Source organism: Moschus berezovskii, chromosome 20 (assembly GCF_049115385.1).
Source record: "Moschus berezovskii isolate FMDL1 chromosome 20, NW_MosBer_1.0, whole genome shotgun sequence".
Classification (NCBI taxonomy): domain Eukaryota; kingdom Metazoa; phylum Chordata; class Mammalia; order Artiodactyla; family Moschidae; genus Moschus; species Moschus berezovskii.
In genome coordinates, this window is record NC_142479.1 from 42,526,878 (window position 1) to 42,541,773 (window position 14,896).

Genomic DNA, 14,896 nt, shown 5'->3' on the forward strand with positions numbered 1-14,896 from the left:
GGTAACAAATGAAGGGAGCAAGGGGCAGCAGATGGATTCTGGGAGGAAACTGGGACACAGTTCTTACAGACCATGCTTGGGAGTGATGTGATTCCAAGTCCTTTCCCGGGATCTCAGGAGGGTATGAAAGAGGGGAGCTGATGAGGTTATTTTTTAATGACCCTGGCTGCAATACACCACCCCTCCCTTCCCTGTTAATGTCTCGTATTGGGCTGGCCGAGAAGTTCGTTTGGGTTTTTCTATAACATCCTACGGAAAAACCCAAACAAACTCTTTGGCCAACCCAATACTACTGCTGGTACATTTAGGGGGTACAGATATCTGGTGGTGATTGAAGCCGTAGGAGTTAGGTAAGATTGTGTAGACCGAGCTGAGGCTGCAGATCAAACCCATGAGCATCATCCAAAGGCACAGGGAAACAAGGGCAGCAGGATGAGAAACAGTCCCTTTTCTGATAGAAGGAACACCTGGCAGTGGTAATCATGGAAACTAAAACAGAAAGTGTTGATAGCAGGTAAGAGGTCAGTTCTTCCATGCACATCTAAGAGATCAAGTAAAGTAAAGAGTCTAAGGAACATCCTTGACCTTGGTGAGGCCATCTCAGTGAAGTGGTAGAGAAGAGATCACACTGCCGGTAGTTGAGAAGGGAGAATAAGGCGGGAAATGTTGGCAGTGAGTGTAGACGGAGCAGAGGAAAAAGCCAGTGCTGCAGAAGGGAAGGGGCCTCCCAGGTGGCACTAATGGTAAAGAACCCACCTGCCAATGCAGGAGACATGGGTTCAATCCCTGGTCGGGAAGATCCCCTGGAGAAGGAGATGACAACCCACTCCAATATTCTTGCCTGGGAAATCCCACGGACAGAGGAACCTGGTGGGCTATAGGAGTCACAAGTATAATTGCACATCACATTTAGACCATTCTGACAAGATCACACTGCAGGAGGAACCTCTAAAAAAATCCGACATGTCTAAATCCAAAGGCAAAAAATAAAAAACAGGTAAATTCAAGAGTAGTACTTTTTACTACAACAGAATTCTCTGCTTCACGAAGTGAATAATTCCCACCAGGATTCCTTGTTTGCCTGAATCAGAATTTTGAGGCAAGAAAATGTGTTTCTTCCTGCATTCTGACAGATTCATCTAGAGCAGTGTCTCCTGAGCCAAGTGGGACCACAGAGGATCAGTGTCTCTAAATTCTTCACCATGCAGAATCAAAATTATGCATTTTCCATATTAAATCTTCTGTTTCTCAGCAAGCAGAAGACAGGTTCATTTAAATCACTTCTTCCATTTATTTATTTTGAATCTCTGAAGAATACAAATCAAAGTGTTGTTATTGTTTGGTTGCTCTGTCATGTCCAACTCTCTGTGACCCCATGGACCATAGCCCACCAGGCTTCTTTGTCCATGGGAATTTTTTTAGGCAAGAATACTGGGAGTGGGTTGCCATTTCCTTCCCCAACAAATCAAAGTGACCACACTAAATTTCACTGTCATTCTTCCTGACCTGCGAAGAGTAGACCTTTCAAAGTTAGAGACACAGTTGTAAGAACGGACATGTGGACACAGGGCAGGAAGGGGAGAGTGGGATGAATGGGGAGATGGGACTGACGTGTACACACTACCATGTGTAAAGTAGGCAGCTAGGGGGAAGCTGCTGTCTAGCACAGGGAACTCAGCTCTGTGCTCTGTGACAACCGAGAGGGCTGGGATGTGAGGTCCAAGATGGAGGAGATATATGTATCCATATAACTGATGATTCACGTTGTACCACAGAGACTAACACGTGTTGTAAAGCAATTGGCTCCAATTTAAAGAAAGAGCAGGCTTGTCAAAGTTAGAAGTTTGAAGAGATTTTTTAAGATATAGTGTAAGTACTATGGGCAAGAAAAAATCTGCCACACATAATCAGCAGTGGCCCACTCAGCTAGACTACTTCAACTGTAAGGGTTTCCAGAAGAACAGAGCAAAGACTGAGTATCATTGAGATGTCCAATCAAGACTTTGTTATCCTTCCAGGCACAGGAAAGGTGCTGTGGCCTGAGAAGCAAAAACAGAAAGGTCAGTGTAGCAATTTCTAAAAGCTACTTACCTTGACCTGAATGAGCCTTTAGCTGTTCTCAACCAAATGGTACATTTTTCAAGAGCAGAAAGGACTCCTCCCCACTTGTGTTGTACCCACTTAAATCTCCGAGGACGTAGAAGCACATGTTCAAGGGAACAGTGCTGGTGGAAAAGGGAGGGAAGGGATGTCCATCACTCACACAATTATATTCTCAGCCCCTGCTGTGTGAGAGTGGGCTGGTTTGAGAAACAGTCCTGGTAATGGCTTTCCTAAGCAACTCTTGGTGCCATAGGTGGCCCTGACCTGTACCCAGATCTGGTGGACCACAGAGGTGGGCATGGCATTTGCAAGGCTGGAGGAAGGCTATGAGAATGCCATGAAGGACTATTACAAGAAGCAAGTGGCCCAGCTCAAAACACTCATCACCATGCTCATTGGCCAGCTGTCCAAGGGGGACCGGCAGAAGATCATGACCATATGCACCATCGATGTCCATGCCCGGGATGTGGTGGCCAAGATGATTGCTCAGAAGGTGAGTCCCGGACTCTCAAGAGTACCACTCTTTGTGGGTAGCTATACCACAAGTATCAGGGTTTGGGAGAAGCCCACGTGTGGCCAAAACACAGGGGCCCCAAACTCTGCACCAGTCAGGGATCTGGGAGAGGATCAAGGTGGCTGCTGCTACCTTTAAAACCCCAGCAGAACAGCATCATCCAAGTGGCTCGTGTTTTCTCTGCCGTACTTGGCAGAGTGCTGCTCTCCTGAATGGTGGCACCTGGGTCGCCCTGAGCCCTGTGAATTCTGTGGCCACGGGGCCGCCTCCTCCCTGCTGAATCTTGAGATTTACCAACCTACTCTGCCACTCCCTCTCTAGGTAGATAACGCCCAGGCCTTCCTCTGGCTGTCCCAGTTAAGGCATCGATGGGATGACGAGGCCAAACACTGCTTTGCCAACATCTGTGATGCTCAGTTTCTATACTCCTATGAGTACCTGGGAAATACCCCTCGCCTGGTGATCACGCCTTTGACAGACAGGTGAGCACTGGCATCAGCCACTGACAGAGGAGCCTTCTGCTGTCTGGCTCTCACCATCCACAGTCACTTGCTGTTTGTCCACAAGGCTGCAGGGGGAGGGTCAGACTTAACCCACCAGATGTAAAATAAACTGAAATGGCATAGGACGGAACCCTTATAGAGCAAACCCCAGAGCAAATCAGTGAGCCGTGTTTGTGTGTTTGATTTTAGTTTATTTATTTGGCTGTCTTGGGTCTTGGTTGTGGCATGCAGGATCTCTCATTGCGGTGCACAGATTCTCTGGTTTTGGCACACAGGCTCTGGAGTGCATGGGCTCAGTGGTTACGCCAGGTGGACTAACTGTCACTGGAAATGCAGAGATCACTTAAACTTAAACTCCAGTTTTGTTGAGGGAAATAAGACCATGTGCAGATAAAAATTTCAGAAGTATAAGGGGAAGGATTTCCCTGGTGGTCAAGTGGTTGGGACTCTGAGCTGCCAATGAAGGGGGCTCAGGTTCGTTCCCTGATTGGGGAACTATGACGCTGCACGTTGCACTGCACGACCAAGAAAAACAGAAGTTTTAAAAAATCGTGCCGAAGAAATGATACTTTTGAACTGTGGTGTTGGAGAAGACTCTTGAGAGTCCCTTGGACAGCAAGGTGATCAAATCAGTCAATCCTGAAGGAAATTAGTCCTGAATATTCATTTTAGGGATTGATGCCGAAGCTGAAGCTTTAATACTTTGCCACCTGATGATAAGAACTGACTCACTGGAAAAGACCCCGATGCTGGGAAAGATTGAAGGCAGGAGGAGAAGGGGATGACAGAGGATGAGATGGTTGGATGGCATCACTGACTCAATGAACATGAATTTGAACAAACTCAGGGAAGCAGTGAAGAACAGGGAAGCCCGGTGTGCTTCAGTCCATGGGGTCGCGAAGACTTGGACATGACTGAGCAACTGAACTTACTGAAATAAATAGCACAGGGAAAACATGCAAGGTCATAGTACAGAATAGGGCACAGAGCCATTCACTACAACCTTCCAAGTAAGTGACCTCTGAGCACAGAGGATCTCAACCACTGCAGGAAGAAGAGGACCGGGAACACTCCAAGGAAGACAGTATCTGATCTGGACCCTGAAGGGTGTGTAGGACTCTAATAGGATTTCAGTTGGTTTTAGGATGACTGACAGGCTATCCATGAAATTGTACAGAAAGCTGTGCACATGTCACCTTTTCTATTGAAAAGATACACTGTTGTTCAGTCGCTCAGTCGTGTCTGACTCATTGTGACCCCATGGACTACAGCATGACAGGCTCCCCTGTCCTGCACTGTTTCCCAGAGTTTGCTCAAATTCATGTCCATTGAGTCGGTGTTGCTGTCTAACCAGCTCATCTTCTGTCACCCCCTTCTCCTTTTGCCATGAGTTGGATCTAAAGCATTCGTTAATTGTTACAGTGGTCTGGGATGCCCCAAAGTTGAAGAACTATTGATTAGCGTTCTGGTTGGAATTTTGTGGGCAAAGATGTGGATATGGGAAAATTTAAGGCATGTTCTTGGAAGAAGGACTTTGGGGGAAGTAGTCAGGAACGAGTCTGGCAAGATGGGTAAGAGTCTGACTGTGAAATGTGAAAATCATATTCTTTATCCAGTAAGGAGTGATCAGCCATTGAAACTTTTTCATCAGAGGAGTGAAAAAGGATGAAAACTTATTTCATAAAGATTCATCTGACAAAAGAATATGGGCAAAGGAGAGAGAGGACAGGGAGATAAGGTCATGATCCGTGTGAGAAATGGTATATTAATTCTGCAGAGATTTCTATAAATTCTGTTAAATGCTGGTGCCCCTTTCCCCTTATAATTCCACTGAACATTAAATCTCTTCTTCTGCAAAAATACCTGCATATCTCAGTGAGTGGCTCACCCAGAATAAGCGACCTGTAGGTGATGAAGACACGGTCGTAAATTGTGATGGTTAAAGTGGCCAAATAGAATCCGTGCCGTCTTTTACTTAATTTTTTCTCTGCCTATTTTCTATTTTAAGTATTATTGCCTGTATTCTGGCTAAATCCTCAGATATATTTCCAAATAACAATTAGTGAAATTGTAATCACTCTGCTCGTGGAATGAATAGGGGTATGGAACTTCACAGTCACTGGAGGTCCCATCATCATCCATAGAGGAAGACCTCCTGGTCCATCTCCCCGCATGCTTTTCATTTTTGTAATTCATCTTCTACCCAGAGGCCCACTCAACCACTCATCTGTTTACCCTTTCATCTCTCTGTTTCACGGGAGCCTGTAGAGGTCACATCACTGTCTCTGGCTGCTCCCCACTACATTTAGACTAAAATATGAATTCCTTGTGGAGCATAGTAATTCCTGCCAACCACCCTGATGCCTCACAGCCTGCAGTCCAGCCACACGGGCCTCCTCTATGTTCCTCGATCCCTTTAAGTTCATTTCAGGGTACAGCCTTGAATGCATGTGGTCCCTTCTGTCTGGACTGCTCTTCCCCACGCTTCCTGCTCCACTGTCATCCTCTCAGCCTTTCTTGTTCTGCTCTTTGCTCTGAGGAGACCTTCCATGACCACTCTTTCTAAAAGACAACCTCTCCCACCTCTCAAACACAGACACACACACATACCCGTACACATACAAATAACATTAAGGATCCCCTCCATTTATCCTCTCCCTAAGGGCTTCCCTAGTAGCTCAGCTTATAAAGAGTCCACCTGCCATGCAGGAGACCCGGGTTGATTCCTGGGTTGGGAAGATCCGCTGGAGAAGGGATAGGCTACCCACTCCAGTATTCTTGGGTTTCCCTGGAGGCTCAGCTGGTAAAGAATCAGCCTGCAATGCAGGAGACCTGGGTTTGATCCCTGGGTTGGGAAGATCCCCTGGAGAAGGGAACGGCTACCCACTCCAGTATTCTGGCCTGGAGAATTCCATGGACTACATAGTGCATGGGGTCACTAAGAGTCAGACACGGCTGAACAACTTTCGCTTTCACTTTTCAACATCTCCCACATTCTGAAATGAACTTGCCTTCTGGTTTCTTGGCAGCAGTCCCCTTTGGAATGTAAACTTTTTCCTCTCAGAAATCTTTGTCTGTCTCATCTATTGCTGTTTTCACCAATACCTAGTAGATGTCGCATCACTGTCTCTCAGTGAATGACCCATAGTTCATTGTTGAAAACCCAGGTAGTAAGAATGACAGAATTGGGAAGAGGGGATTGACTCAAAGGAGGGGTCTCCACATGGAATTCCGTCTGTGCCTTGGCTCCCAAAGAAGAAGCAGACCCTATGCTCTCTCCTGCTCTCAGCTGGGCACCCACCCTGCTCCCTGCCCCAGCTGTGGACAGAAGGCAGACAGTGTCAGTTCAGGGGGAGAGGCAGGCTTCTCTGCAGCTGGAATAGTAAAGGCAGCAGCAACTCTGAGGGTTTGGGTGTCGCAGGGGTTTTACTAGGGCTTCACTGGGTCACGATCAGTTGGAGGGGCTCATTCACTGTGGGTACAGGGAAAAGCTTTCCCACCTGGAGTTTCATTCACAGGGGACCCTCTCACATGTCTTTGCCTTTGTGGTGATTCTCAGCAAGACACCTGTTCTAAACAGGAAGGGCATTCGGAAGGGTGTTCTCTCTGACAGTGAGTTTTTTTGCCTGCCTTGGACTATGAGCTAATAGTTTGGGAATTTATATCACTCAGAGCAGAGAAATGAAGCTATTATATGTTTGAGCAACTTGATTAATGTCTGTCTCTTGCTTTGGACTATATGTTCCACAAAAGCATTGACTTTGATTGGCTCACTGCTCCATGGTGCCCCAGGACTCAACATCATGTTCAGAAAATAACAGGCATTTGAGAAATATTCCTTGTGTTAAAGCAGTGAAATGATTTCTGAGACCTGGGTTGATGCATTCAGCTTCCCATACCATTCAGAGTATTTCCTTCCTCTCCCCTGGCACATCAGACGTTATTCCAAGTAATAAAAAGTACACAACTTTCCTTTTCCCTGGGTCTTCACACCTGCCCGTGAGTTGAAAGAGATGATTGCCTCTTTTGGAGTTAGAGATCTCTAGTACTCTAACCGGAGAAGGCAATGGCAAGCCACTCTTGCCTGGAAAATCCCATGGATGGAGGAGCCTGTTAGGCTGCAGTCCGTGGGGTCGCTAAGGGTCGGACACGACTGAGCGACTTCACTTTCACCTTTCACTTTCACACATTGGAGAAGGAAATGGCAACCCACTCCAGTGTTCTTGCCTGGAGAATCCCAGGGACGGGGGAGCCTGGTGGGCTTCCATCTATGGGGTCACACAGAGTCGGACACGACTGAAGTGACTTAGCAGCAAGAGCAGCAGCAGTACTCTAACGCTGAATGCCTCCTAGAGGGACGGGGTAAAGTTTGGGCAATGAATTATTTCCAAAATAGGCATTATTACCTCTCCTATGGAAGAATGCAAATAGGAACTTAAAAGGAAAATTTGCTGCAAAGAACGGTGAATACTGTACAGAGCTTGACCTTGTTCTGCATGTGAGATGCTCTTCTAGTGTGGAGTGCATACTTACATGGCAAATTCCATTTTCTCATTGACTTCCATTATTATCTCAAGAAATGTCTTGGCCAGAAAAAAAAAATTGGCCTCCACCCAGAAAATTGCATTTTAAAGAGCATTGAGCTTTTGCTGGTGTATCGCTTAAGTACATTTAATTCTCTCCTGCCAGAGGAATTAATCAAATGGACAATTGATCCGCACAGCCTCTGCACATTCATTAAAGGCACAACCACATTACTGTACATCCGACTGATTATGCCTATTTCTTTGGAACATCCCACTGCCTGGATGGGACCAGAATGTATAAGTAGGTACAATGGCTCAGCCGCTGTCCCAGGACTTGAACACAATGCTAAGTTGAAGGGCTAAATGGAGATCCTTTTTCATGCTGAACAAAAGCTGTTCTCCTAGGTTGTCTCTTCGTCTTTGGAGGATCTCCTCCCACTTCACTCCCCTTCCTTCACCTTCACACACAGCCCCCTACTGGAAGGACTGTCAACTGCTTATCCATTTGCAGAACCTCTTAATTTCTTAGGCACCAAGGCAAGTGGGCAAGATATAATTGACGCAAGAGTCTGAGGGTGATTTTCTGAGTAGGCCACAATTACCAAAGTCATGGTCTCCCCAGATGGCACTAGTGGTAAAGAATCCATCTGCCAATGCAGGAGAGGCAAGAGACACGGTTTCGATCCCTGGGTCAGGGAGATCCCCTGGAGAAGGAAACGGCAACCCACTCTAGTATTCTTGCCTGGAAAATTCCATGGACAGAAGAACCTGGCAGGCTACAGTCCGTGGGGTTGCAAAGAGTCAGACACGACTGAGCATACACACCCTAGCAAAACGATACCCTCTGTTTTCAAGTTTTTATTGAAACATAGTTGATTTACAATGTAATATTAGTTTGGGGTATACAGCATAGTGATTCAGTGTTTTTATAGATGATACTCCATTTAAAGTTATTATAAAATATTGCGGATGGGGTGGGAGGGAGGCTTAAGAGAGAGGGGATATATACACACATATAGCTGATTCATTTTGTTGTACAGCAGAAACTAACACAATATTTTAAAGCAATTAGACTCCTGTAAAGTAAATAAATAAACGTACTGTGCTTAGTCCCGAGTTGCAGGCAGATTCTTTAACATCTGAGCCATCAGGGAAGCCCAAATAGATAAATACATTTTTAAAAAGTTGTTATACAATATTGGTTCTATTCCCTTTGCTGTACATCACATCCTTGTGTCTTATTTATTTTGTACATACCAGAGAGACAAGTCTTAATCCCCTTCCACCATATTATTCCTCTCTTAAACCCTCTTCCCACTGATATCTACTAGTTTGTTGTGTGTATCGGTCTGTTTTGTTATATTCATTCACTTTATTTTTTTGGATCCTACATATAAGTGAAAACGTGCCGTATTTGTCTTTCTCTGTTTGACTTAACTTCACTTAGCATTATACCCTCCAGTGCCATCCATGCTGTTGCGAATGGCAAAGTTTCATTCTTTTAAAAACCTTTGCACCATGAAGGGAACCATCAGCAAAATAAAAAGACAGTGTACTAGTGGGAAAAGATACTGATAACCATCACCCTATTCAAAGTTTTGAGTCTGTCAAATTGCCTCAGCCTATCTATCCTTACTCTGTTTCATCATTATGTTAATCCATCTATATGCTGTACTCTTTAAGGACTGCAGCTTTATTGTGAGTTGTAATATTTTTATAGCAAGGTATCATGTATTTGCATTTTCCTTTTTTGAAGCTCTTCCTTTTTTCTTTCAAATGAACTTTAATCATTTTGTCAAGTCCCAAAATATAAATGATTAGGGTTTTAATTGGTGAGCCTTAAAACCTTCAAATTAATTTTGAAAAAATGACCTCACATCTTTATAATATGTGATCTATTTCTCTTTGTTCATACCTTTGTTAGGGGAAGCACACTGACTGAAACCGCCCACCCTGGCCAGGCACCATAGTAACCATTTTCATGAGTTGTTTTATGACAGGAAGTCCTGGTAAGGAACACAGAACTAATAAGCTACCAACCGGAAGAGTTCGGGAAAGGTCGAAAAGAGACAACACATGTCTGACTACCTCCCAGAATCCTCCTCACTGGCCTCCATCTTGGCTGAACAAGGCGTGCACCAGCAGGAAGGACTGAGTCAGAATGATTGGCTAAGGACAACCCAGAAACTAATCCTATCACCATAAAACCCAAGATTGTGAGTTGCGGCAGAGCAGTTCTCCTGGGTTCCCTTACCCTACTGCTCTCCGCCCAGGCACCCTTTCCCAATAAAAATCTCTTCCTTTGTCAGCACATGTGTCTCCTGAGACAATTCATTTCCCAGTATTAGACAAGAGCCCAATTTCGGGCTCTGGAAGGGGTCCCCCTTCCTGCAACACCTTCAGCGGTGTTTCTTAGAAAAGTTTATAAATATCTTCACATAGATTTGAGTGTTTCTTATCATTACCTCTAGGGAGTTTTAAATTTTTTATTCCTATGTAAGGTTTTTTTTTCATTATATATATATATATATAATGAAATAAATATATTTAAAACAACTTATTGAGCTGTATTTTATGTCAAAGATTTTACCCATTCAAGTGTATAATTCAATGATTGTTAGTAACTTTATCAAGTAGTGTAAATCACCATAAATCAATTGCAACATTTTTATGCTCCTCAATAAGATCCCTCATGGCCATTTATAGTTAATCCTCATTCCCACCCACAGTCCTGTGCAGTCACTAATCTATTTCTGTCTCTATAAATTTGCCTATTTTGTACATTTCTTATAAATGGAATCTTACAGCATGTGGTCTCTTGTGTCTGGCTTATTTCATTTTATGTGATGTTTGGGGGTTTTTTCCTTATAAAATATGTGTCAGTAGTTTGTTACTTATTATCTCTGAACAATAGTCCATTTTACAGATAATGACATATTTTACCTATCCAGTTATCTTAGGTAATTTTTAGTTTGGGGCCATTACAAACAATGTTTCTGTGAACATTTGCTTGCAAGTTTTTGTGTGGACATATGTTTTAACTTCTCTTGGGTTAATACCTAGGAAAGGAGTTGTTGGGTGGTGTGGCAGTTTTATGTTTAACTTTTTGATAAACTATTTTCTGAAGTAACTTGATTGTCTTACATCCCCACCAGCAATGTGTGAGGCTTCCCATTTCTCCACATCCTTGACAACATTTATTATTATGTCTTATTATTGTAGCCATTCTAGTGGATGTGAAGTAGGATCTCATTTGAGTTTTAATTTGCATTTCTATAATAATGCTGTTGAGCATATTTTCATGTGCTCATGGGCCATTTGTATATATTCTTTGGCATGATTTCTCTTCATGTCTTTTGTCTGTTGTTTGACTGAGCTGTTTGTGCTCTCACTGAGTTCGCAGGCTTCTTTGTATATTCTGGACATATTGCATATGTGTTTGCAAGGATTGTATCCCAGCCTGTTGCTTATCTTTTCATTTTCTTCATGGCGTCCTTTGAAGTGCAAATGTTGTTAATTTTGATTAATGAAATTAAGCAAAGATATCTTAGTTACAACACCAAAAGCATAGTCCATAAAAGAAAAACCAGACAAACAGAATCTCATCAAAATTCAGTTGGGTATAGGAAAAAGTTGGTCTTTGTAAATATATCTCCTATTCTGCCCATCTACTGCCTTGCAGTGAAAATTCTTTAAAACAGTCCACCGAGGACCTCAGTCCTTTACAACTGGTAAAACTTAATTCGGCCAAGAATTCAAATGAGACTGGAAGCAGGTTCTTCCCCAAGAGGGTCCAGATAAGAGTCCAATCAACTGGTTCGTTGGTTTTTGACCCTGTGAGACCATCAGTAGAGGGGCCACCTGGATTCCTATGTATAGAAATGAGATTATAAATGGGAGTTTTTTTAAAAGCCTCTTTGTGTGTGTGTATAGCAATAGGAAATGAATAAAATCAGCTGTGATTTCACCAACTCTAAGATTAGCCAAACCACATGGCTGGAATAGCCTCAAGTCTATTCATAGCTGAAATCAAGATATAGCACCTTTGATGTTTTCTTTAATCTGCCATTCGAATGACTGTATCAAAAAAAAAAAAAAGAAAAGGGAAAGCTACATTTCCTTTATTTATTATCGTAACAGATAATACCTTGAAAATGGGTCAGCTTTCTACTTTCCAAGGCACTGTCTTATCTCGTCTCATCTTGTCCTCACAAGAGCCTGGTAGGTCAGATGAAAACAAAGCCGGCAGACATCACTTGCCCGAAAAAGAAAAACCGACTTTAGCTCAATACTAGGAAGGCCTTTCAAACAATTAGAACCAACCCACGGTGGAAGGGGCCAGCTTCTAAAATAATAAACCGTGTCTTACTGAAAGACAAGGCTGCATGACAGTATTTGAAGGGTTTAATGGGAGGCATGGTTAAAGAGCCAAACCTCTGAGATCTCTTCTAACATTAAAAATCTGTCTTCCAGATAAGCAAACTAAATTAATGCATATTGATGTTGGGGTTAGTCAGTGATTCCTTGCCATTTTCATAATTGCAATTGTTTTATTTTTGTTTAAAGTTTTTTTTTTTTCAAATGTGGACCATTTTTAAAGTCTTTATTGAATTTCTTACAATATCACTTTCAGTTTTTTTATGTTTTGGTGTTTTGGCCAAGAAACATGTAGGATCTCAACTCCCTGACCAGGGAGCAAACTCACGCCCTCTTGCTTTGAAAGCAAAGTCTTAATCTACTGGACCACCAGGGAAGTCTCTGCAGTTGTTTTTGAGGCAGCAGATCTATCTAAATTCCTTTGTACAAAGAAAATCCTCTGTGATAGACCCCAATGACACATTTTTTTCAAAGGCACCAAAGTTTATTAACCTGGGCGGATTTCACAAAGGCTTTGTAGCAGAGGCAAACTTTGAAGTTAGTGTGTCTGACTCCTGAGTCCTTGCCTCGAACCACAACGGCATGATCTGCCCTCTCAGTAGGAAACAGAAGCAGATTGAAGCAGTGACTTAGACATTTAAAGAGATGGACAGTCTAACGAGATCACAGACAGAATCTTGGAGGAGGAGTGTGTGTCCCGAAGAATAGGACATCCTGCTGACTCAGTGGCCCAACCGTAATGCCAGCCCCCCCACCCCTCCCCAACACACACACAAAGGAGAGGAATACTCTTTCCTTTCTTTGTGTTTTCCTCATGGCCCAAGCTTAAGGCCCACTGTCCCTGCCTTGGTTACTACAACTCCTTAGACAGCCCACCTTCCCTCCCTTAACCTCAGTCTCTTTGCGTTGTGTGTGCCTGCTCAGTCATGTCCGACTCTTTGTGACCCCACAGACTGCAGCCCACCAGGCTCCTCTGTCCATGGGATTCTCTAGGCAAGAATACTGGAGTGGGTTGTCATTTCCTCCTCGGAATCTTCCCAACCCAGGGATCAAACCTGTGTCTCCTGTGTTTCCTGCATTGGTAGGTGGATTCTTTACCACTGAGCCATCTGGGAAACCCACAAATTTCAATCTATCCATCTGTGATTTAAGGGGATTGGATTAGTTGATCTCAGAAATTCCTTCCAGCTCCAGAGTTCCTGTTATTAAGGGCAATTATATATATAATTGCTCATATAACATATATGAGCAATTGCCTATATATATATATATATACATACACACACACATATGTATGTATGTATTTTGGCATTTTCTCCCAAGTGCTTCTTCTAGAGATACTCAGAAGCTCAGTAGATGCTCAAAAAGAGATTGACACCCAGATCTGAGTATTTCTTTGGGGGAGATTCTTGAGTTTCCTATGAGAATTCTTTTTTTGTGGAACCTTGTTCTTCTGGGCTCTCAGATTCCTTGAGAGCTTTGCTGCTGCAGCGAGATGAGGTCTGAGTTGCCCCCCAGCTGAGCAGAAGAGGCAGCCATGGGACAGTAAAAGGGTGGGAGAGTTGGCTGGGGGCCAGGATCCCCTGCCCAGGCAGTTGCCTTTCATCCAGCAGGCCCTCAAAGGTCTGGAAGAAGCCTGAGACTGGCAGAGATGAAGGCCTTGGGGCCAGTGTGGAGGCAGAGCTCAGCCTAAGAGCACAGGTTTGGTTAAGGCTGCACATAGAACTCTGAAGATGTAGTTATCAGTGTTGGAGAGAAGCACTGCCAAGTGATCACGGTGACTGATGCAGGTGAGGATCTCGCTCTTCACCTTAACCCTGACTTGCCTTCCCTTGTGGCTCAGTCAGTAAAGAATCTGCCTGCAGTGCAGGAGGCTTGGGTTGGACCCCTGGGTCAGGCAGGTTCCCTGGAGGGGAGAGCATGGCAACCCACTCCTGTATCCTGGAGAATCCCATGGACAGAGGAGCCTGGCAGGCCACAGTCCATGGGGTCACAAAGGGTCGGACCTGACTCAGAAATGAACATTTTCGCTTTCTGACTCACCTCACCTTCTGGCCCACCTCACAGATCAGCAGCTGTAGGGCTTCCCCTGTGGTTCAGTGGTTAAAAAATCTGCAGTGCTGAAGACTTGAGCTCGACTCCTGGGTCGGGAAGATCCTCTGGAGAAAGAAGCGACAGCCCACTCCTGTATTCTTGCCTGGGGAATCCCATGGAGAGAGGAGCTGGAGGGCTACAGTCCATGAGTTCACAAAGAGTTGGACGTGACTTGGTGACTAAACAACAACAGAACAACAACGTGAGCTTAGTCCACAGGAAACAGTGATGCAGCTTCAAGAGCCCAGCTCCCCAGGGGTTAAAGTCAGCCAGCCCATCCCCTCCTCACCCCATTACACAGGAGAATTCCAGGTAGAATAGCAATTCTGTATATTCTCTCCACCTGGGCAAACTGCCTTCCTGGGTTTCTTTGTCAAAGGCTGAAATAGCTATGGGAATTTCACACTGAATTAAAAAATACAGGAACTCCAAATCTTTTCAAAGCAATTTTGGTGGCAGTGGAGGTGCAGTCACCATCTGGTGAGCAAAGTGTTAAGTCAGAGATTCTGGTCAACTCTAGCATCAGATTCAAAACCAAAGAGTTCATTTCAGAGACACGCACTTCCTCAGACAGCCCCTCCCCATCTAGACTGCAGGTTGAGAGCTTTTGTATTGATTTTCTAGGTATTAAAAAACCCAATGCCACAGTTTTAAAAGCTTTGTTGAGATACAATTTACATGTCTTAAAGTTCACCCATTACAAGTGTACAAATCAATGATTTCTAGTAAATTCTTAGACTTGTGCGGCCGTGATCACAATTTAGCTTTAGAATATTGCT

The 14,896-nt window shown here is 44.0% G+C and overlaps 1 protein-coding gene across 4 annotated transcripts in view; it reads left to right on the top strand.

Moving 5' to 3' along the window:
- DNAH9 (dynein axonemal heavy chain 9) overlaps positions 1-14,896 on the top strand; it is a 297,242-nt gene that overhangs the window by 95,782 nt on the left and 186,564 nt on the right. For all 4 annotated transcript variants that reach the window (XM_088828905.1, XM_088828906.1, XM_055407299.2 and 1 more), the window contains exons 25-26: positions 2,357-2,596; positions 2,939-3,099. In XM_088828905.1, the coding sequence (XP_088685031.1) occupies positions 2,357-2,596; positions 2,939-3,099 (401 nt within the window). The remainder of the gene's footprint in view (positions 1-2,356; positions 2,597-2,938; positions 3,100-14,896) is intronic.